Here is a 24,049-nt window from a genome sequence, read left to right on the forward strand (position 1 = left end):
GAACGACAGGCAAGGCAGCTCTCACTCCTCTGGTGGCGTTGCCATTGTAACACAAAAATCAATCCCCTCTCGAAACATCTCACTCAACACAGACTTAGAGGCAGTGGCAATCAGAAGCTTAGTTTATGGCAAAATAACAACCGTATGTTCCCTGTATATTGCTCCAACTTATAAGCTAAGTAGCGAAAGTTTTGAAAAATTGATTGATCAACTTCCGGAACCTTGGTTGCTGGTCGGAGACTTTAATGCTCACCACCCATTATGGGGATGTACAAGAACGGACTCCCGAGGTGTTCCAATCGAAAAATTCTTATTGTCCTCGGGATCATGCTTACTAAACACGAAACAGCCAACTTACTACAATATAGCTTATAACTCTTACACATCCATAGACCTAGCCATTGGCTCCTCGATGTTCCTGGCAGCTACAGAGTGGACTGTCATTAACAATCTATACGGAAGTGACCATTTTCCGATCTTAATAAAATATACTGGGAACGGAAATGAAAATGTGTCGAATCCCAGAAAATTCAAAGAAAATGCAGCCAACTGGAAGATGTTCAGGGAACAGTCATCATTGGCCAGTACATCAGTTACTGACTTAGGCGTTGATGAAACTCAACGCTTAATCACGCTGCACATCATAGAGGCAGCAGAAAAATACATTCCACAGACGTCAAGTAAGCCACGAAATAAACGAAGACCCTGGTGGAATGCAGAATGTAAGACTGCTCGTGAAACTCAAAACAGGGCATGGTCGAAACTACGCCGATACCCCACAGCCGAAAACCTAATAGCCTTTAAGCGTGCAAAGGCAAATGGCAGGCGTATTCGACGCATCTCCAAGCGAGAAAGCTGGTCATCATTCCTTTCTTCAGTGAACTCCTATTCTGACGCACACAAAGTTCACAACAGGATAAGAGCACTTAAAGGATATAGCACAGTCCCAACGCCCCTTGTCAGCACCAGTGGTGACTCTCTTGAACATCAAGCAGACACACTAGGGCAACACTTTGAATACATATTCAGCTCAGCACACTATACAGATTCCTTTTTGCGGCACAAGGCAAGAGAGGAGAGGAAGCACATACATGATAAAAGGCCATCCTCAGGAGGATACAGTAGCCCATTCACCATGCAGGAGCTGAAGATTGCACTAGACACATGTGGTAACACAGCTCCAGGTCCTGACAGGATCACATATGGAATGCTCAGGCATCTGCATGTGAACACTGTTGAAACCCTACTCTACCTGTATAACAAAGTATGGGCCACAGGACGCTTTCCTAAAGCATGGAAGGAAGCGATCATCATCCCAATATTAAAACCCGGAAAAGAACCCACACTTGCTGCTAGTTATCGGCCTATCGCACTAACCAGCTGTCTATGCAAGCTTTTTGAGAAAATGGTAAATCGTCGCCTTCTCCATTTCCTTGAATACAATGGTCTTCTTTATCAAAACCAAGCTGGTTTTAGAGCTGGGCAATCAACAGCTGATCAGCTCATTGCCTTTGAGTCTTATGCAAGGGATGCTTTTGCACATAAACAACATTGTTTATCTGTCTTTTTCGATCTTGAAAAAGCATATGATACCACTTGGCGCTATGGTATCATCCGCGACCTCTTCTCTCTTGGCATCACAGGAAACATGTTGAGCACAATTCGAAGTTACTTGTCTGAGCGGACCTTCAAAGTTCGTGTTGGCAATGCATATTCAAAGCAGTACATTCAAGAAAATGGTGTCCCTCAAGGTGGTGTTCTCAGTTGCACACTTTTTGTAGTCAAAATGAACTCTTTAAAAAGCGTGCTGCCAAAAACTATTTCTTGTTCTGTATATGTTGATGACGTCCAGATAAGCTTCAAATCTTGTATCTTGGCCATCTGTGAACGACAAATTCAGCTAGGTGTAAACAAATTGTCCAGGTGGGCTGATGACAATGGGTTTAAATTTACCGTAAAAACCCGCGTATAATACGAGTTTTTTTTCCAACTTTCAGCGTTCCAAATTTCCGCCTCGTATTATTTGCGGATCCCAACCAAAATGTCAAAGTTTTGCGAGAAGTTTTGGTTTCGTTGTTGCCGCGTGGCTACGGCTTGGCTTTGTTATCGATGTGCGGCTACGGCTTGGCTTCGTTGCCCTAACGTGGCCGCACCCCGCAGTGGCCACGACGTCGAGGTGTCGTCTCTTCGTTGTTGGGTCGTCGAGTGCGCACAGCATCAGCGCATGTGCTCTCGTGCAAACCACGGTTCGCGAAAAAGTGCACGCTTTTTTCTTTAAGTGAACGAGCAAGATGCCAGGGTCTCGGAAACAGTACTCGGCTGCTTTAAGAGAAAGGTGATTTTAGTTGCTGAAAACATCGGCAACAGTGCGGCCGGGAGGCAGTTTGGCGTCACCGAGGGAAGCATTCGCGGATGGCGACGACAGAAAGAAGCCCTTTTCGCGTGCAAGGGAATGCGAAGAAGCTTTCGCGGGCCAAAGAATGGCGCATTCCCGGAAATTGAACTCGCTCTGACGGAGTTCGTACGAGAACAGCGAGCATCGCATCTAGCTGTGAGCGTAGAGCTTATGCAGGCAAAAGCTAGGGAGCTTGCAAGGGAAAAGGGAATTCCGAGCTCCGCCTTCAAAGCAAGCAAGCACTGGATACATCGCTATATGTGCCGTGCTGGATTCTCGCTACGCCGGCGAACCTCGATTTCACAAAAGCTGCCCGAATCCTTCGAAGAGCTGCTGGTGGCTTTTCAGCGCCACGTGATTTCTTTGCGAAAGACCAAAAACTTTCAGCTGGGGCAAATAGGCAATGCTGACCAGACGCCGGTTTACCTGGACATGCCATCGCCCCTCACCGTCCATAAGAAGGGCTCTAAACAAGTTTGTATCCGGTCTACTGGAAACGAGAAGACGCGGGTTACAGTCATGCTATCGTGCACGGCAGACGGCCGCAAACTCCCGCCCTATGTCATCTTCAAGCGCAAGACAATGCCGAAAGGTGAGGAGCTGCCGAAGAATGTCATCGTGAGATGCCATGAAAAAGGTTGGATGAACGAGGATCTTGTCCTCGACTGGGTGAAGTCAGTGTGGTGCAAACGGCCCGGTGCACTGTTGTCCTTTCCATCCATCCTCGTGCTGGACGCGTTTCGTTGCCATTTGGCCGACTCGGTGAAGAGGCTGCTAAGCGACTGCCGCACAGAACTTGTTGTGATTCCGGGTGGGATGACCTCACAACTTCAGCCTCTCGACGTTTGTGTCAACAAACCCTTCAAGGACGCAGTCAAGCGATGCTACGCGGAATGGATGCGGTCAGGTGAGCCTGCAGTGACGCCGGCCGGGCGGCTGAAGCGAGCATCGCCAGCCACGCTGTGCAAATGGATTGTGGACGCGTGGGCAAGCATCCCAGAGGAGCTTGTGCGCCGTTCGTTTAAGAAGTGCGGCATCTCAAACGCCCTCGATGGCACAGAAGATGAGTACCTGTGGGATGATTTGTCCGACAAAGAAATTTCCGAGGAAAGCGCTGCTGAAGATGAAAGTGATTGAAGTGGGAGGTCCGATTTCAATAAATGTCTTGTTTTTTCTCTCTCGTATTATATGCGGTAAAAACTTTTTTTTCCATTTCGCGTCTCCAGAATTTCACCTCGTATTATATTCGGGTTCGTATTATACGCGGGTTTTTACGGTAACTCTGGAAAGAGTGTTTGTGTACTTTTCTCTAAGCAGCGTGGCATCAGGCCTGACCCCAACATTACACTGAATGGCCAGAGCCTTGCCTTTAAAAAAGAACATAAATTTCTTGGCGTAGTTGTTGACGAAAAACTTTCCTTCATTCCCCACATAAAACAGTTGCGACTGAAGTGTCTCAAAGCGATGAATTTGCTAAAAATTCTCTCTCACCGGTCATGGGGCACAGACCGCGACTGCCTTCTGAACCTTCTGAATAGTGTAGTTCTATCACGCATTGACTATTGCTCGGTGGTTTATGGGTCAGCATCATCCTCTGCGCTAAAATTGCTCGATCCCGTGCACCACCTCGGCCTTCGCCTCGCTACAGGCGCTTTCCGAACTAGCCCAATTGCTAGCCTCTATGTCGAGGCGAACCGATGGTCACTGCAACGAAGGAGACAATTTACTTCTCTAACTTATGCTATGAAGGTACTATGCCAACTGGACCATCCATGTCGTCGGCTCCTGCTTGACAAAACTGGCACAGCACTTTTCTCAAAAAAACCATCTCTAACACCACCATATCCAATCAGAGTTGCCACGCACATTGAATATCTGAATGTTTCGGTTACCAGTCTTCATACAACTTCCATAAAAGACCTAATTGCTCCTTGGGAAATGCACGGTGTTAATTGCGACCTGTCGTTTCTTGAAGTGGGCAAACATGCATCCCCTATTGCCATACAGCAGCATTTCATGTCACTTCAGGAGAAGTACACTTGTGATGAATATTACACTGATGCTTCGAAGTCTGCTCAAGTCTCCTGTGCAGCACATGGACCACAGTTTTCACAGTCAAAAACCCTGAACAGAAATACTAGTATATTTACCGCTGAATGCAATGGTATCCTTTTAGCTGTGAGACACATTATAGAAAATAAAATACAGACGTCGATCATCTACACAGACTCCCTCAGTGTTTTAAAGTCCCTATCCTTTTGGAAATGGCAAAATAAGAACCCAGTACTGAACTCTCTTTATAACACCCTTATGTTTGCCCATGAACAAGAAATTAAAATTACACTGTGTTGGGTGCCAGGCCACCGCTGTATACCTGGTAATGAGGCAGCTGATAGGCTAGCTGCTTCAGCTGCCCTTAGAAATGACACAGACATTGATAAGATAACTTATCATGACCTCAAACCACACATAAAAAACATGATTCGACAACAATGGCAAGAGGAATGGGACGCAGCATCAGAAAATAAACTACACACAATAAAGGCAAAAATAGGCAGGTACACCACAGAAAAACAACACAGATTTAAAGAAGTAGCCCTGTGCAGGCTGAGAATTGGCCACACATACATAACCCATACATATCTTTTAACCAACTCTCCTGCACCACACTGCTCGAGATGTGGTGATCGACTCACTGTCATACATGTTTTAATCATATGTGCACAACTGGAACCAGAAAGAAGACGTCATTTTCCCTCCTTGTTCACTCATCAAATACCTGCACACCCATCCATTTTTATTGGCGACAACCCAATGTTTCCTTTAAAACAGGTGCTTAAATTTTTATCACAAGTAGGCTTTTTACATGAAATTTTTTATCGACGTGGGTCTCAGCCCGCTCCTCCTTGAGAGGACGGATGAGATATTTTAATACATCTACTTATACATTGCGCATCCATTATATATCACAAATGAATTTTAGGCCCTATACACCATTGTTTTTAGCGATATCACAGAGCGAATACATTTTTAGGCCCTATACACCAGTTTTTTATCCCTTCATGAAAAATCACAACTATTCCATCATATAAACTTGAGTGCACCATTAACCTTGAGTTTGGCGCTCTTTGGCCTGAGTCGCCCTTGCGCCATTAAAATCCATCATCATCATCATTTTCATTGCCGGTTAATTGCAGGATGATGATGACTGAGCGAGCCATCAAGCAGACGCAGGCATCTGTGTCGCGTGTTCGCAGAGCCATTGAGAAGCGGCTTCAGCAGCGTTTGCAGCTTCACGAGTGTCTTGCAGAGCAGGAGAAGGTGCGGCTGCGCATTGGTCTCCTGAAGGAGGTCTTGGAAGAGAGAACAAGGCAGCTCGATAAAGAACGGCTGGCCTGCCAGACCAAGGCTCAGGAGCTAGCTGACAAAGGTATCCTTACCTCATTATTATTTTCCTTTTCTTTCTGCAAGTGTTTCACAGCAAGGCTGTGCAGTTTTATATACTTATGGGGCTGCTACTTTCTTGATTTTTTGTCTGATTTTCCTTTCTGGTATCTGCAGTAAAGCAGTTCTGCTGTGACCATTTTCTTATTTTACATCTGTCTCTGTTTTACTGTGCGATCACTATCTTTGCTAGCTCTTCAGTTGTAAGTTAGTAAGTAGGGAACCTACTAATGGATTGCAAGCTCAGTAAAATAATTAGTGAACAGCTACTTTCACCCTTTCAGGTGCTGTTGACTTCTGAAGCAGTCACATCTGTTTGGCTGCATAGTTATCACTGCTTGTATAGATAGCCAGTGTGGGACTGTTGGATTCAGTACTTTCTCATGGTACACTGCGTGTAACTTTGGAACAAGTGAAGAATAAGGAGGTTTAGCTTGAGTATATATAAGTACTTTGTTTGCAGTAGCGCTTTCACATGCAACAAGTGTTTTTTCTTTCTTGTATAGTGTGCATGCTGACTTTGCTCCTTTTTCATCTGGTTAAATCTGCATAATCCTTGTTTTTGCCTAAAAGCCTTGGCTTTGCACTTGGCTGTGGTACATCACCTGTGAGCAGAGCTGGAACTAGGCTAAACAGAAGTTCTTCATAGTCATGAACATATTCCATGCGAGGTTGTGGGCTTTGCTTGACCTGCTGGCAAGCTTTCATTTTGTGTAAGACAAGGAGCTGCCCATGTCATGCGATTTAGTGTAAAGTAGCTCGAATATAATTGGCTACAGGCAGCATTCTTGTTCTGACAGAGGAATGAGGGAAGCCGTTAAAGGGCTAAGGTATTATATGTCTCAGCTTTTTTTTTTTTTTTTTTTTTTTTTTGTTGTTTCTTTCTCAGCATGATAAAGTATCCTTGGCAACCGAAAAATTTGTTGCAGATTTCTCGGGTGTGATAAATATTTTCATTAAACATTATTTTGATGTTTATTGTATATCAGTGCAGAATATTGCTTTCCGTTTCTCATCATTTTCATGCATGAAATAAGCAATTTTCTAATGATTCTCTCTGTGGTTGCCCACACATATGTACGTATCGTGAAAATGGTGAAACATTCAGGTTTCGTTGGTTTGACTGCTTTTACCCTGATATGGTGTCTCAATGGCGGGGGCACTCGACTACTAAGCTTGTGCACCCGGCTTTAATTCCGGTTGCGACGGCTATCTTTCATAAAGGTGAAACGCAGGGCATCATAGCACTGTGCTGTGTTAGTGCACACATTAAAAACTCCAGGTGGTCAATTATCAGGAGTATTTTACTACAACATCCTTCATACCTTGAGTCGCTTTGAGACATTAAACTTGATAAACCTGAATTTAATGGACACTGGTGCTGAATCACAACAGAGTGAATAAAATGTGTGCCTAGTGGGACATGTGCTGGATTAATATATTAATATACTAATGTGATTGTATAAAGCTACTCACATGTCACTGAACATTTGTCTGCAGCTCTTTAAGTAACAAACAAAATGTGCATTGCTTGTTGGCTTTTGCATAATGCAGAGTTTGTTTCACCAACGGCCAATCTTGCAAAGTTGGATAGCTCCATAGCTACAGAAATTGGAGACTCTTAACTATATGATGACCATGTGTGAGGTTACTGCATGCGAAAAGCTCTCCAAGTTTTGTTACATTTGTGCTGTCTCCATTTTTCATCGGACTGGCATTGATTGCAGTGGGCCTTAACGTTTGGAAAAACCACCAACTTTCGTGGCTGTTTTGGTATCTAAACGTGAGAGGTGTTTGCTTTCTTCTCTCACTTTTTTGCTTCCAGCCTTGCTATTACACCAATGATTTTGTTAATCTGGACGATTTTGTTTTCCTTGCCATTTTTTCACCTTTTTACTCTCTCCTTTGTACCACAGTACATTACTGCAGCTATGTGTGGTTATCTCTGGATGTAACAACTTCTCTTTGAGGTCCTGTATAAGTGCTTTACACCAGCAAACAAACAAGCAAGCAAGATGAAGTGTCATTGTAGGCAAAAAACATTTTTAACTTACGCTGAAATTCCTAGCAATCACTACCACTCGTGAAAACGGCCCCCTTCTTTTCTAACTTCACTGCTAATTTCACATTTTCTTGCTTCCTCGGGAAAGCACCTTCCTCCCCCTAACCATCCAACTCTGTGCTCTTATTATGCACTACACTCGGGGAACATTGGCCTGCCACATCCATTCCAAGAATCAAATTCAATCCAATCCAATCTGTCTTTGCTGCCTAATCAGCTTGATTGCCACCCGCCATTTCTGGTTTTGTTTTGAGATTGACTGCACAGTGGTGACGAAAATTGAGGTCATTCAATGGCATTCAGAAATACGGGAAAAACGTACATCAGATGTCTGGACACTTCAAGCTCCTCTGGAAATGGGCGTGGGAATGGGACAAGAATTTTGTCAATTTGCTACAGAAAAAATAGGGGAAAGCCAGACTTTGAGAAAAGCTAAGTAACAGCTCAACAGTGTGCTGATGTGCAGTGAACACATAATATGTTGTTCAAGTTCTTGAAGTGCGAGAGGTGTTGGATGTGCCGTTTGCAACCAGCTGAAGAGGCTGTCAGAGTAACCAACTGTACTATAGAGTTGAGGACCTGAGGAATTTTTAGAGGCAGCAAGTGCCTTTCAATCTGCCATGAACTTGCTGCGATGGCACAATGGCTACACACTGGACATCACCACCAGACAATGGTCCGAATAGACAACTCGTCGAACATCAGAGTTGGTGAAAGCAGTGTATGGATTGCAAACACTTGATGTGCCCCGCACTGCTTAATGGTTTGCCTAGCTGCCCCCGCCATGTGCCACAAGCTTCCAGCCTTCATTATCTTCAGCGAACAAATCAAGAAAATTTCTGCCAAGGTTTTCGTTACCCTTCACATGTAAAGTGAGAATAATTTAATTTATTTTCATTAAGGCAAGGAGTCACAATGTTGCCGAGTTTATTTTGTCATAGCACATACTTTTTTTTGTTCACTTATAGTAAATGCTGAACTGATTGCCACTACAAGTGGGCGAAAGGCATCGGGAAAGATGCAAAGGTCCCTTATCAAGAGTATGGGGCACAATCATCGGTGACATGTGGCAGTTACTGGCTTTGCGCTAAATGCCCATCTACAAAACATAAGCTATCAAATATGTCATTGAGAAGCGCAATATCGACATGCTCTATGTGCCTGTGTGGTGCAGAAGGGCCCATCCTACAACATTTGTGGAATATATTCGCAAGAAAGCAAGGAAACTAACAGGAAACTTGAAGAACCCAATTTTGCTTCATTTTTTCGCCAAGGCATGGGCCACTGAGACTATGTCAAGCTCCTTCAAGAGGTGCGACAATACTAAAGTGCTCGATGGCTCGAAGGATGGTGACCTGTGCGGAGGACTGGCTGGCGTTGGAGCCACGACGCTAAAAGACAGGAGTGTATATTGCAGTTTGCTTCAGGCAGAATGCTGCAAACTTATTTAGCAACTGACTGGGAGGAATCAGTGGTTTTGAAAGGGCTTCACATAGCAGTGTCAAAACTTGGGCCTAATAACGACCAAGTTCCTTTGTATAATAAAGCTTGAATCCATTTGCACTGCACTATTTTTTTTTGTTTGTTTGTTTTTTGGCGGGAGAATTTTGTCGTCACCATCTTGGATTTCAGTGATGTTCTCGGATAACATCCCTTCTTACTTCCCCCACTTTGCCAGTAATTCCGACCTGCATGGGGGGAGGGAGTGCTTGCGCCGAATTTTACAGTAATCATCGCTTGTGAGAAGATTCTGTGTAGTGATGCATAATTGCCGATTTTCTACGCTTTGCTAACAAAAAGATGACGTTATACTAACGTTTATTTGTATTTCTCCTTGAACAAAGTCAAAATGTTCCTGATCTTCCGCGTAGAGCAACAGCTGGCAAGCATGGCAGCTGAACTGGTGGAGAAGCGGAACATGCTCGTGGAACGGCGGAGGCATTACTTCGAAGTTCGAGAGAATCTCCTTAAGACATCTTCGCGATTGCTGTTTAGGCAGAAGGAGCTTATTACTGAGTTGGCCTTTATCTACCCTGTGATGCCTGTAAGTGCTGCTTTCTCTCTCATGGTACTAGAGTGCACATTTAAGAATGGTGGGGATAAGCAGCTTGCTGGGTTATGTGTGGAAGAGTGGAAGAGGTTTTGAAGACTAGGAAAGTATATGGAAATATTGCTTTATTTTCTTTTTAGAAAAGGTAATTGAGTAATCACTTCTTTTACTTACTTCCCTCTTCAAACAAGAAAGCAAGCAATAACTCTCTTTATATCTCCAATAAATAAATATCTATACTTTGCTTCCAAGGCTGTTTTTATTTTTATTTCATGTGGTGCTTGAATTGTGCAACTTACACTGTCTAGTCACAGCTAGTGATAGCATCTGTAACACTGCTTTGTAAAGTTTAGTGCAAAACTATATTAGGACTGATTGAAACTGTATTGGTTAGCATCGTCTTTTATGTGCACTCTCTGGAGTCGGTAAAATTGGTGCCCACAGTAGAATACCACTTGAAAGAATGTTATGTCAACAAAGTATTCATAAGATTTTTCGTGAAGTCCCTCAATAATGATTCATTCAACATTATGCAAATGCCCTTCATTTTAATGAAATTGATTTATTGCTCATTTCAGTTCTACGAACATTTTCTGCAGTGTCATCCTGTGTCTCCTACATCATTCTGAGCAATTCAGCAAGCACAACCCACACTTTTTGTTGCATATTTTTGTGTTAGAACCACGTTTCATTGTCACATGACGAAAAGTGGCCGTCATTTAGCTTTAAACTGAATTGGCTATCTAAACAAGCTTGTAGCCAGCCGAATCCATAACTGGCTTTGCACGCTTAATTGGCCCCACAGTCATAGCCAGCCATAGCCAGAGCTTGAGTCTTACTAGGCATTTTGGCACCAAGAAAGGCATATGTATGCATGCTCGGCCGAAGTAATGATCTGCTTGTAGAACCTGAAGGCCTTTGCTGCCCAACAGAACATTATGCCAGACGAGGTTCACGAGAGCTTGGACACAGTGACTGAGTTCAAGACCACTGCAGTCCTAAATTCAAAAGTGCTGTAAAAGGTTACTGCAATCTTCGCTTGAAAGTGAGCGTTTTGACGAATAAATGGAATGAGATATGACTTGAACACCCAATGTTTCTTGGAGCTAATGGAAACAAGCTTTCACGCATGTATTTCAGTTCAGCGAATTTTCACTTTAGCTTTTTTTTCTTAGGTCTCTTGGAAGTTCGTTCAAGTGAAGTTTCACTGTACCTACCTCTGTTCTGGCTAAAACCCTTGGGATACTTACCATGTTACAATGTGCTGTCACTTGAGGATTGTGCCATTGTTTCGGTGTTCTTAATTGCCTAGATTCAAAGAATCTATAACATAATTGAGGTTACTATGTATAAATCTATTAGAGGGGGTCCTAATTATTTCGAAAAGCAGATTTCAAGGTTACTTGCAAAAGGCCCTGATTGCTTTTAAAGCAGGTTTCATTATTTGTGGAAACCAGGGAACATAAATTCACTGCAACCGGGTTTGATAGGAAATTTCCGAGGCCTGCTTTGTCACCTCTATGGAATCCTTTCTCCATTCTCTCCTACAGGCTGCTACAGGCAAAAAGAGTTGTTTGTTTTTGTGGTAAATATCACTGGGTTTATTTAACTGCATTGTTTATTTTATACTATTTAAAACTACCTTACTACTCTCAGTTATAGTTTTAACAAAATCTGTGTATCTTAGTTTATGTCATGCTTTTCACACAACCTAGGTAGCACTACAGTCATCGTTCGTAGAGTTGCATAAAGTTACTGCACTAACCGTATGTCATGTTCACAATGTCAGTGTTTGCAGATGCTATATATATATATATATACCACAGAGAAAATGAGACCACTATATAATTAAGTTTTAAATTTTTATGCTCTGTTTCTCAGCTTCATAGCTGGGTAATCTTTCGAGTCACAGCTATCGAGTGATGCAAGAAAACAAACATCAATTTTAAAAAGTTTAGTAAACTGTCTCTTAAACGCATCCATTTTCAGCATTAACATAGTGAATCAAGCCAAGCTGAATGTTGAATCTTGTAGCATAGTTAGCTACACTTACATTTAAATTTCACAGTTTTATTGAATACTCTGTTTTCTAGCTTCCAGAGAAGAAAGGCTACACAATTTGCCTTGTTCATCTCCCGAACAGTGAGGACTTCAATGGTAAGTGTGCTTATTGGGTAGCATTGTTTCCGTGAGTAAAATAAAATAGAGGCAAATAAAACGGGTTTTGTGAAACCTGTTGTGTGTATTTGTAGAGATTGAATGCAAGTTACTGTTGGTATATTGAATTCTCCTTAGCCCTAGCACATTGCTGAGTAAGTGACGACTTTATTTATCCCAAAAAAGGAAAGGGGTAGCGGGCAAGGGAGGGAAATGATAGAGGGAGATTTATGCTAGTTAAGCCTTCACTACCTTCCGAGTTCAATATAAGCACTTGTCCTGTTAGGCGACAGGAAGGCAGATCCAGGCAACAAAAGACAACCTGGTTCACTCGTCAGCATGGCTGAATGTGTGTACCAGTAAGGCAAACATTATGCAGCTTCTATACTGTTTGCTACAGCACTACAACATCACGGACGAAATAAGATTACAGACTTGCACAAATGAAGTGCGAACACACTATTGTTTTTAGGCGTGCATTTTATGCATGATGTACATCTTTTAATGTATGCTTTATATAGTTTTACTATAATATTTCTATTGTCTAAGTATGACATCATCCACAGAAAGAAATATGTAGAATACGACATATCCTAATTTTGTGGCAAGAAATACATTGGCCAGCCAGGAATACATCTAAATAAAAGAACAAGCGAGCATTTGAGGAATGCTAAGCAGACTGCATGCCCAGGGACTTTGGCAATGCACTATACTCGGCACGAATCACTTACTCTGTCAGTGTGTTGTGCTTAGCACAAAAGTCATCTAACATTTGATGATACTTGTATAATAGTATGTGGCAGTGCAGAAGCATAAAGAGAGATTACGGAGGCATGTGCACTTTTCGAAGCAGGATCTTAAAACTGTGTTGGCGATCCTTCTACTGGATTGATGAACGCTAAGTGAAATAATCAAAAATGCAATGAACTGATAGTGGTGCTGCCACACGTACATCATTGACAAAATAATAATGAAACTGGACAGAGCATGCAATGAGGAATGCATATTCTCACACATAGTTTTGAATGAAAGTCACAGTCCTCCGAGAGGAATGGTCCAATACCTGGATCCAGGCAAGCAGCCAGCAAGCGCGGCTGCAGAACGCTAGCACGAGTCCGACGTCATCGTCTTTTTTTCGGAGAGCCGTGCGCCATCTGGCTATGTTAGGTGGCATTATTCCCCCTTCGAGGAAAAAAAGCAACATCGCAGTGGTGGCACCAGCATAGGAACGCTAGGTTTCAAAAAAGAAAAAAAAAATCAAAGGGAGAAAAACGAGCCACTCACAACGGAGACCGGCGAACCTGTTACCACGTATAGTACGGTTTAAGCTGCACAACATGTACAATATCAGAGCTTGGACGTCGCGATTGCTTGACACCGTTAGTAAGCACTTCATAGTTAACAGCACTAACGCATCGCAGCGCTTTGTAGAGAACAAAGTAATGGCAAAGTAGTTTCTTGGACACGCCCTGGCGACGGACAGGTGTCTACACCCAGACTTGATCCCCGGGATTGTAGTCGACCTGTCGGTGGCGAAGGTTGTAGCGGCGGGCATCAGTGCCCTGCTGTTGGCCAATGTGCAAGCGGGCAACTGATGGGCTTCTTCAGCACGTTGGGCGATCTCTTCGGCGTCTGGTGAGAGCTGGTTGTCCTGAACGGGGCACGGCAGCTTGGCATCAAGCATGGTCTGGACTTCATGTTCATACACGAGGCGAAACGGACTGAAGAGCATAGTTTCCTGGAGGGCCGTGTTGTGTTGTACGCAAATGTTACGTACGCAAATGTCACCTCATCCCAGGTCTTGTGCTGGACATCCATACACATTGAGAGCATGTCCACAATGGTCTTGTTTAATCGTTCAGTTAGTTCGTTGCTCTGTGGATGGTGCGCTGTGGTCATGCGGTGGCCCAGTGCAGCTCGGCTGAAATATCTGGTCAAGTAACTGAGCTGTAAACGCCATCCCTTTGTCAGTAATAATGTACGAAGGGGCGCCGTGTCGGAAGACAACTTCTGCATGAAGAACTGAGCAACTTCTGAAGCTGTGCCACGGGGAATTGCTTTGGTCTCAGCGTAGCGAGTCAAATAGTCAGTAGTGACTATGATCCACTTGTTGCCTGCCAGCGACAGAGGGAAAGGACCGAAGAAGTCCATCCCTATTTGGTCTAATGGAGCGCGGGGTACCGAAACGGGCTGGCTTACACGGTGGCGTCTTCCGGCGCATGGCATTCATGGCAGCTTTTGACGTAGTGTTTGACATCGGCAGATAGCCCGGGCCAGTAGTATATGTTTTGTACCCTGACAAGCGTCCGGGAAAAACCCAAGTGGCCAGAAGTGGGCTCATCGTGGCATGCTAGGAGAATGTCGGCGCAAAGATCGTCTGGAATCACCAGAAGATGAGGTCTGTCCTGGTCCCTCGAGTTCTTCTTATAAACGATACCCTGGTGCAAACAGAAAGAGCCAAGACGGCGAGAGAAGTGTCGAGGTAGAAGTATGGTGCGACCTTCAAGGTGATCAATCGGAGGTCGGATGTTCGTGTAAGCCCGCTGCCGAGCCATTATGTCTGATGTGTGCAGGGTACTGAGAAAGCCGCTGTCGTCATCAAGTTCTGGTCCTGTAGTGTGAAGTGGTGAGCACGACAGCATGTCGGCGCTTTCGTGTTAACGGCCCAACTTATACACGACAGTAATGTCGTATTCCTGGAGTCGCAAGTTCCAACGGGCCAAGCGTCCAGGCGGGTCTTGTAAATTAGCCAGCCAGCAAAGGCAGTGATGATCCGTTACAAATTTGAAGGGGCGGCCGTAGAGGTAAGTGCGAAACTTCATGGTGGCCCACACAACAGCAAAGCATTCCTTTTCGGTCGTCGAGTAATTGCGTTCCGCAGTGTGGCTATCATAGGCTATAACTCTCTTAATGCCCTCTTGGTGTTGCACAAGGATAGCGCCAAGACCGATGTGGCTGGCGTCGATGTGATCTCAGTATCAGCCTGTTCGTCAAAGTGTGCAAGAACGGGAGAAGTCTGAAGGCGCTGGGGGAGCAATGAGAAAGCCGCCTCTTGTTTTTGAGTCCAAACAAAGGAGGTGTCATTTCTCATGAGGCACGTCAATGGTTAAGCAACGTGGGAGAAGTCAGAAATAAACCGTCGATAATAAGCACATAGACCCAGAAAATGCTGGACAGCTTTCTTACCAGTAGGAGTAGGAAAACGCAATGGCTGCGGTCTTGTCGGGGTCGGAACGAACGCCGTCAGCGCTTACGGGACCCAGAATCTTCAGCTCTTTGTAACCAAAGTGGCATTTCTGGGGCTTCAGCGTAAGGTCAGCCGAATGGAGCGCTCTGAGGACAGCCTGCAGGCGCAGGAGATGTTCAAATGTTTCGAAAAAGACTACATCATCATCATCCAGGTACACAAGGCAACATTGCCACTTGAGGTCAGTGAAGACAGTGTCCATCAGCTGTTGGAACGTTGCCGGCGCTGAGCACACGCCGAAAGGGAGCACTTTGAATTCATATAGGCTGTCGGGCGTAACGAAGGCGGTTCTTTTGCGGTCCCGTTCGTCCACTTCAATTTGCCAATAACCGCTCTTCAAGTCAATTGATGAAAAGTACTTAGCGTGCCGTAGTCTGTCCAGAGAGTCATCAATTCTCAGCAACGGGTAAACATCGTTTTTGGTGACATTGTTCAGTTTGCGATAATCGACACAGAATCGAAGTGTGCCGTCCTCCTTCTTGACTAGAACGACAGAAGAAGACCATGGGCTTTGGGAAGATTGAACAATACCATCTTTAAGCATCTCCTGCACTTGCGAATTGATAACTTCCCGTTCTTTGGTAGAAACGCGGTAAGGCTGCTGGCGGATTGGGCGAGCGTCGTCATAAGTAATGATCCGATGTTGCATTGGGGCGTTTGACGCACTTTCAATGAAGACGTAAAGCACTGTTTAAACTGCAGTAGCAGTTGCTCTAGAGCCCGGCACTTCCCTTCGGACAGATTGCAGTTGATGTCTACGCCCGCAGGAAGTTGGTTTTCGGGGACGCTCGGTGAATGGTTGTCAGTGGCAGCTGCCGCGGATGCAAAACAGAGTGGAAACATTGAGTACAGCATCAGCGGAAGCGATGGCAGTTCCAGAAACCCATCACCAGAAAAAAACTGGTGATGAGGATTGCAGACCGGCCACCGCGAATCGTAAGCAAGCTACGAGCGACACAAATGCCTTGAGTGAGAAGGAGCAACCAAATAGTTTCAGCGACTGCGTCACCGTCGGGATATTTGGCACAAACGACGTCAACGAAAACACTACTTTGTAGCAGAAGCATGACACAGTCTGCAGAAATGCGAAGAGCGGCACTGCGGTGGTTGGAGTTTGGCAGGTGGTTCTGTTGAAAACGTCACAATTTGGTTCCGGAGGTCGATAAGTGCACCAAATTCCTGCAGAAGGTCGATGCCCATGATGAGATCCCGAGAGCAGTCGCACAGCACGATGAAACTAACGACGAACATGGACTGGCTTATCTCAACGCGAGCAGTGCACATACCTTTGGGCGTAACGAGATGACCACCGGCAGTTCCGAGGTGCACTCCAGGCCAAGAGGTAATCACTTTTTTCAGGGCAGTCGCTAACTGTTCACTTAAAGTATTTGGCACCTGTGTCCACTAACGCACTGACTCTGCAACCGTCGATTACCACAGGAATATCCAAAGAACCACGGTTATTTAATTCGAGTGCGGGTGTCGTCGGATTGTAGCTACGGCAACAGGAGGACTAGGGAAGTCGATTCCCGAATGTCGCTGGTTTCAGTTTGCCCGGCGAGGACTAGGGAATCGACTTTGTGCTTCTCGCCAGAGGTCGTTAGAGGTCGGGAAAGAGCGCCTCAGTGGCAGTGAGCGCAACTGTCTCTGCGGATGGGCACGAGCGTGTTGGTGGAAGTTCTCGATTTCCGGAGGGTGCTGACCAACACGGGGCCTCGGAGAGTCTATGCGGAAGCCCTGCAGGCCGAAGCGTCAGTAAAAACAATCTCGATAAAGATGGCCCGCAGTGAAAGCAGAGTGGCCGCCGGTTAGGTGTGCGCCATATGTCAGCCTTCCGAAAAGGCGTCATAATACTGCACGGGCTGCACTGATGGGAGCGAGGCTAGAGGCGCGGCGTGAATGGGTGGCGGCGAAATGGGAGCGGGTGGCGGCGAAGCGGGAGCAGGATGCTGTGTAACGTCTGCGTACGTGGGACGGTGGTAGGCATCAGACAGATGTGGCGTGTCAATCGCAGGAGTAGGGCCCTGGAATGCCTGTTGCGCCTCCTCGCGGACAAGAGCTGACATGGAGCTGAGCGCCGGCTGCGACGAGATGCACACTTTTTGCAGCTCTTCATGCACAATCACACGGATCAGTTCACGCAGTTCATCAGGGTGGTGTCTGACAGGAGTAAATGATGCTGTGACAGCAGCAGCATGCACGGGCCGGTCGTAGGGGGTGGAACGCTGTTGAAGAACCTTTTCTATCGTTGTGGCCTCGGTGAGGAAGGCAGCCACGGTTGTTGGTGGGTTGAGCGCGAAGCTCGCGAAGAGCTGCTCCTTAACTCCACACATTAAGTGATGCAGTTTCTTTTTCTCGGGCATGGTTGGATCAGCTCGTCTAAAGAGGCGCATCATGTCCTCGACGTACATCTGTACGCTTTCGTTCAGAAGCTGGATACGGGAGTGGATGGCGCGCTCCGCTCGTTCGCGGCGATCAACGCTGGTGTAGGCCTCCAGCAGGCGACGGCAGAACTCCCGCCATGATGTTAAAACGTCTTCGCAGTTTTCAAACCAGGTGCGTGCTCCATCCTCAAGGCTGAAATACACATTTCGCAGTTTCGCGCAGTTTGGAGCCTTTTGGCTGAAGCGGTGTACCGGGGTGTCAATCTGTGCAGGGCTCACGAAACGGCTGCCTGGAGAGGTTTCCTGCAGGTTCTAGTCGTACCCAGCACACGCTTTACCAAACTGTCACATAGTTCTAAAAGAAAGTCACATAGTCCTCAAGAATATCATACACGAAATGTGCATTCAATAAACAATTGTGAGTTTGTGCTTCATTTGTACGAGTCTGTTTTCTTTTTTTTTTTCCTCAGTAGTGCTGTAGCATGCAGTAAACAGGGTGTGTATGGGTGATTCTTTTTCTATAAATGGCTCTGTATGCCCTTTTCTTCCCTAAAAGGAACAATTTTGAGGAGTTAAAGCGATGCAAGTGAATGGCTGACCTTCTGTTCTCTTTTATAATAGTTCAACATGCTTGCAGGAGCCCTCTAAGATAACGTAATCTTCCAGCAGTGGATTGTTTTTTTGTGATGAAGTTATTCTGCATTAAGAAATTGTCAAAACATAGTGGACAGATGTAGACGCTGCTTTGAATTTTTAGTAAATCCAGCACTATATCACAGTGATGCAATTGCTGTGCCAGTAAATCAGTTCCACTAAGTCCGCTGCGCATGCGTGCATTTACCGGAGAAGCCAAGCAGCCATTACGCCTGTCACTGTATCACCTGTGCGGCAGCCTGCTTTCCTTCCTGCTTCAAGTGGCACTGATTTGCTGGCAGCATTTTTTCTTACACCATTTATAGCATTCAGTGAAAGAAACTGACATGATTGCTGGATGACAGAAAACTGACATGACTGCTGGGTGACAGAGGAAGGAGGCCATAGGGTGCAGATTGTTGCGAAATTATGTGATTCTACCCGTCGGATTACGGTTTTAACATAGTTTTAGCATTGTGCGACCAGTGTTTTGCTGCCCTGAACTGCTTCTGCAGGAAGCTATCTGCACTTGCACACGTGGACCCCAAGGAGTGTACACCTGCCAATGTGCAGCTGGGTCTCACAGAAGCAGATCACAGTAACGGATTGTGCTGTGCTAAAATTCTCCAATAGCTTGATTCTTCTTCACTTTTGCTCATCATTCTCTTTTCAAACATATTTATTGGGAATGTCAGAAGATGGCACGGGATGGTGTGTTTTTCACTGTATATAAGTAGCACTGGCAAGAAACCCCCAAAAAATGCAGCTTAATTATACACTGAAAAATATGCTATATGGGGTACCTGTGCCTAACACTCACTTCTTTGTACCAAAAGGAACTTTGGGCTGCTCCAAAGTGACTTCAGCCAATCACATCTCTGGTTTTGTTGCCTGGGCAAGGGCTACTCTTGTCTGTCAACGTCTTTAAGCTTGCTTGTGCTTAATCCCAAAGTTGGACGACAGTTTTCGTTCTGCCACAAAGGTTTCAAAAAAGCTGTGCAGCTTTTGTTTTAGCCTTTGGTGAGGGCTCAAGTGTGTACTAGTTGTAATTATTCCCTTTCCTTGTCTCATTACTGAAAGACCCTATGCCGGTACAGGGCATGCCGAATTGAATGAAAGAATGAGTGAAGGCAAGTCGCACTGGTTTTGCACACATCTCTGTCTTTTTATTTCTCCTGGCCCAGATCGAGAAGACCAGATGATTTCTGTTGCCCTTGGCTATGTCACGCACACACTGTTGATGATGTCCCACTTCTTGGATGTACCTCTACGCTATCCCCTGATTCACCTTGGATCAACGTCTTCTGTGCGAGACAACCTGATAGAACACTTCTCGGATAAAGAGCGCGAGTGAGCTTGTGTTGTTATAATCCTACTTTGTTAACAGTCATTATGAAGTGGTGTGACAATTCTAGGATTTTGTCTATGTTGGTACTATTCTGTAGAGTGAGGTAATGGTTCAACTCCAAGATTTAAGGGCACAAGTCGGAGCCAAGTTCGGAGAAATCCATTAAGTAGGGTGAGAAGCCCTGCCGCACACTACTCGTATAAGGCAGTTTCATCTACCATAGGCAGCAGTAAGCCGAAAGAAAGAAGTTGATTGTAGGCAGTAGCATCTGCGGGTGTGCCATATTTTGTAACCAAGGTGTCCCTGCCTCGATCAAAGAAAGAGCAATGTCATATTAGATGGAATAGGTCTGGCTTGCAATTAAGGTGACAGCATGGGCATCTCAGTAATCTGCGGTCTTGAGAAATTGGTGGTAGCGATCGCGGGCGATGTGGTGCGAGCCGTTTGTGGAGGATGTGAGGAGTGTAGGCAGCATTAGCACAAAGCTTATTAATGAAAACTTCAGCCCGAAAGAGCTTGAGGGTGTCAGCGAGAAAACCCTAAGGGATGTGCATCAGCACAGTAAATGACAGCTGAAATAGCCAATGTGCTATAATGCGGGAAAATATGGCACTGTGTAGTAAAGGAAATCAAGTTGGCCAAGGATACGTGTTCTAGCAGGGTACTCTGCACCAATATGCAATTGCCATTCCTTTGAAATTTTTGTTGTAGTCTGTATAGAGCTTGAGCTTGGAAGTTATTGCTTGATTTGCGCTTTTACTGTCCTGTCTTTTTTGTGGAAATTGCAGGTTCCCATTATATATGAAAGGGAAGGAACGCATGATGTTCAACTACAGTGTCTACCTCCTCAACCGCAACATTGCTCAGGTATTTGATTTTGGTCCATGTCTTTTGTTAGCATTTAGTCTTATTCAAGAATTGTATTATGAAGCTACATAAAGTGATGCCAAAAGTTGAATATTGCTTGTTGTTATGCAACATTTCAATTCTTAGGCATGGCAGCAACTTTTGGCCAAACGAGCCCAGTACGCTACCGCATAATAGTGGTTCCTGCATCATTTTTGCTTTAATATTAATTAGCACTAAATGAGCGCAAGCATCCTGCTCTTGACAATATTTTTTATTGGTTTAATTCTAGGGACCCCACCCCCCACTAGTTATTTTATGTTGTTGATCTTTGAATATTAAACATTTCATTTGAGAGCTGGTCTGCCATTTAAAAAGTAGTAGAGCATATGACTGTATAAGTTATATTTCCTAATAAGGGAGTAATTACTCATTGACATCCACCCAAGTGCAGCCATACGGCTACAAAGGAAAGCTATACAACTTTGTTAGAAACTTCTTAGTTAAAGAAAAATTCAACTTGGTCTGTGGATCGAACCCGGGACCATCGCGTTTCCTGCCCTGCTGATTATACTTGGTGTTGACCAAGGGCATCTAGCATAAGAACAGGTATGCTGGACACTTGTTTTCATTTAATGCTATGCCATCAATGGTAGCAATTCTGTCCGGCTTTCTGTTCCCTGGTTAGTTGCAAAACGAGGTGTAAAACTGCTTGGTGCTGTTCATGCCTTACATTTGCCAAAACATGTTGTATTTTCCTTTCTGTTTCTGCTGAAGCTGAGGTGCCACTGCAGCATGGCCACCAAAGACCTTCGAGCTACCCTGCACAATCTTTATGGGCTTTACGAATATTACAGCATAAAGCAGTAAGTAATGAGATCTATTTCTATATTGATTGTTTGTGTCCGGTTTTCTTTGTGTGTCAGTCTTCTAATTTGTTGTTTATTCCTTGCTACCTGTTCTTGCTTCTGTTGCCTGTTTTAAGCTGCTAATCGCTTCAAGTGCCAACCTATTGCTTGATAAAGCTATATGAGCAAGAAAATTTGGTTCAAAATTTCATTTGTTCACAATAGTTAAAGGGGTACAGGCACGTAATTTTGGTTACATTTTCTTGTTAATAATACTTATGGCATAAATGTACATAGGCCACCGCGAGATGCTCACCTTCAGCTGCTAAAAAATAATTTATCATTAATCTTGTTCTCCCACTTGTTTCAGTTTCAACAGCTGAGCAATGTCTATTTCAAAGGGGCATATAGGTCGCTTGATGGATTAAGGAAACTTCAATTATAAGAACTGCAGTTTTGTTTTGGTCCTGTACAATAAATTTAGCCTGCAAAAGCTCTAATTACAAGTGAAGAAGCAGCGATTATAATGCAGTTTTTGTGTCCCTCACTTGACTTATAAGCTATTTGAAGTCATTGTAACCGCTCAGCCGTTGAAACCAAAACAGGTGAGAGAATGAATTCGATTATAAGCTATTTAGTGGTCATAGGCAAATGCCACATGATGATCTGTGCATAACAATGCATGCTATATCATTACAAATAATATAAATGTGTAACCAAAAATTTCTTGTCTATATTCCTTTAAAGGTATCCTTAGCTTGATATTACCCTCTTCTAGATGTAAGCTTAATGCTGAAGGCTTGCTTATGAATGCTCTCTTGTACTTCTTTTACTATGCCACCTTGGGCCAAGGTCAGCCTGAGCTAGCAATGGACCTTCAAGAAGCCAGAGGGCAGAGTGTAGCTATAAGAAAAACATTGATGGCGGCTCAACTCAGTTAAGCCTGGATATGCGTAATGAAAGCTACCAAACGGGTTGTTCACAAAATCCGGCTTGAACATTCTCGTCGCTAATGCATTAGCTGTGCACTGCGTGGTGTGATCAATGATTTGGCGTGTTTTCTTGCAGTCTTCCATATCTTATTGCCTCATTTGACCGGATTCTTCTTATTATCATTAGCGTCTTCAGAATCTTCTTGCGCCATTTGACCTATGGCGCATGCGCAGTAGTGATTAGCAACGCCTACCCGAAATGCGCTGCTGACTAGACTAGCGTTGCTTTCACTGGAAAAAAAAAAGAAAACTCTGTACCGGAAGTCGAACCACCATTCCAATCTCCAGGAGAGCGCGCAAACCATGACTACACACCGGGCTTGTGGGAAACAGATTGTAATTCTCCTTGTCTAGTGTACACTGTAAACAAAATCGCGCCCTTTCTGTGTCTAAAATTGACACCCTCCAGAAAAAATACTGATGCACCCTTTAAAGTGGTGCATCAGTACCTCAATGCACCCTTTTTGGAACTTTCTGGAGGATGTAAGTTGTAGACACGGAAACGCACCTTTAAGGGTGTGATTTTGCTTGCAGTGTAAGAATGGTAACAGTGATGACAATGCAGTTAGTGATAATTATAATGATAATACATGATAGCGATGGTAATGACATTGCAGTTAATGAAAACAGTCCTGTAAAGTGGCTTTTGTCATTTCTCCTGTTAAACATAGTTAAGCGCAGTCCACGCTTTTACTTCGCCTAACTAGGTTTAGCAGGGTTAAACCTCGGCCATTTTTGATGGAGTAAAGTTAATTACTGGAACCTGCATGTTGTAGTGATTATGAAGGAACACTGACAACAAGTTTTGTTTGTCCTGTATTGGTTGACCATAGCATTCTAGCAACAGACTACTCTCGCCAAAAACAGCTTTGATAAGGTAGGAAAGACCGAACGATTAAGTACAGGTGTTGCCATCATTGGCTGATTTCATAAGCAAACTGCATTCAGCGACACGAAATGTTGGGTACGGATCCCAGAGGTTGTGCTATGCTGCCATTTACTTCAATATAGTGGCCACTAGTGCTCCTTTGTGTAGACCCCGCAGGGGGCATCTGTTAAAGCAGATGTTTGCGTGTACTGTGCGACACCACGGACCCCGAGCACCCACGCTTAGCCGTGCGTGGCATCGCCGTGTCTGGGGAAAAGGGGATCCTGGTGGTTGAGCCGATGCCGAGTGTTTGGACCTTTAAGGCCCCTCGGCAGAGGCAACACACCACTTTGGCCCACGCTTCCCACAGACGGCACCTCCGGGCTGACCCACCCGGGGGAAATCGGCAGTCGCCTTTTCCTGTCCTCCCCTCCATCTTTCACTTTCCTATCCCCTCTCTTACAACTGTCCTGTCTTCTCTTACCTTCTTCGTTTCTTCCTACTTCCAGGCGGCGAGGGTTAACCTTGTGTGGCTAACCACCCTGCGTTATGCCATATTTGGTTATAGTCGGGGTGTATGGCTGGCGTGGGCAGGACTGCTTTGCGAGTTCCTGTCCCGTCCCCTCGTTGGGCTCCATGGTGGGTGGCCGCCACCCCGGCTGAACAAAAACTTACTGTATGGCTTCTTCTTTGCTCTCCAATGATCGTTCCCGAAAAAGGGGACGGACCGATGAAACAGCAAACTTCTTTCTAAAGAATGCAAACAGATTCCCAC

General features: G+C 44.8%; 1 protein-coding gene across 2 annotated transcripts in view; it reads left to right on the forward strand.

Annotated features, from left to right (window-relative positions):
* The window catches only part of Uvrag (UV-resistance associated gene), a 48,501-nt gene that overhangs the window by 11,536 nt on the left and 12,916 nt on the right, over positions 1 to 24,049 (forward strand). For both annotated transcript variants that reach the window (XM_084593932.1, XM_084593933.1), the window contains exons 8-13: positions 5,593 to 5,825; positions 9,773 to 9,945; positions 12,045 to 12,108; positions 19,557 to 19,722; positions 20,509 to 20,587; positions 21,344 to 21,432. In XM_084593932.1, the coding sequence (XP_084450058.1) occupies positions 5,593 to 5,825; positions 9,773 to 9,945; positions 12,045 to 12,108; positions 19,557 to 19,722; positions 20,509 to 20,587; positions 21,344 to 21,432 (804 nt within the window). The remainder of the gene's footprint in view (positions 1 to 5,592; positions 5,826 to 9,772; positions 9,946 to 12,044; positions 12,109 to 19,556; positions 19,723 to 20,508; positions 20,588 to 21,343; positions 21,433 to 24,049) is intronic.

The sequence above is a fragment of the Amblyomma maculatum genome, chromosome 2 (assembly GCF_055883805.1).
Source record: "Amblyomma maculatum isolate TAMU_Amacu chromosome 2, ASM5588380v1, whole genome shotgun sequence".
Taxonomy (NCBI): domain Eukaryota; kingdom Metazoa; phylum Arthropoda; class Arachnida; order Ixodida; family Ixodidae; genus Amblyomma; species Amblyomma maculatum.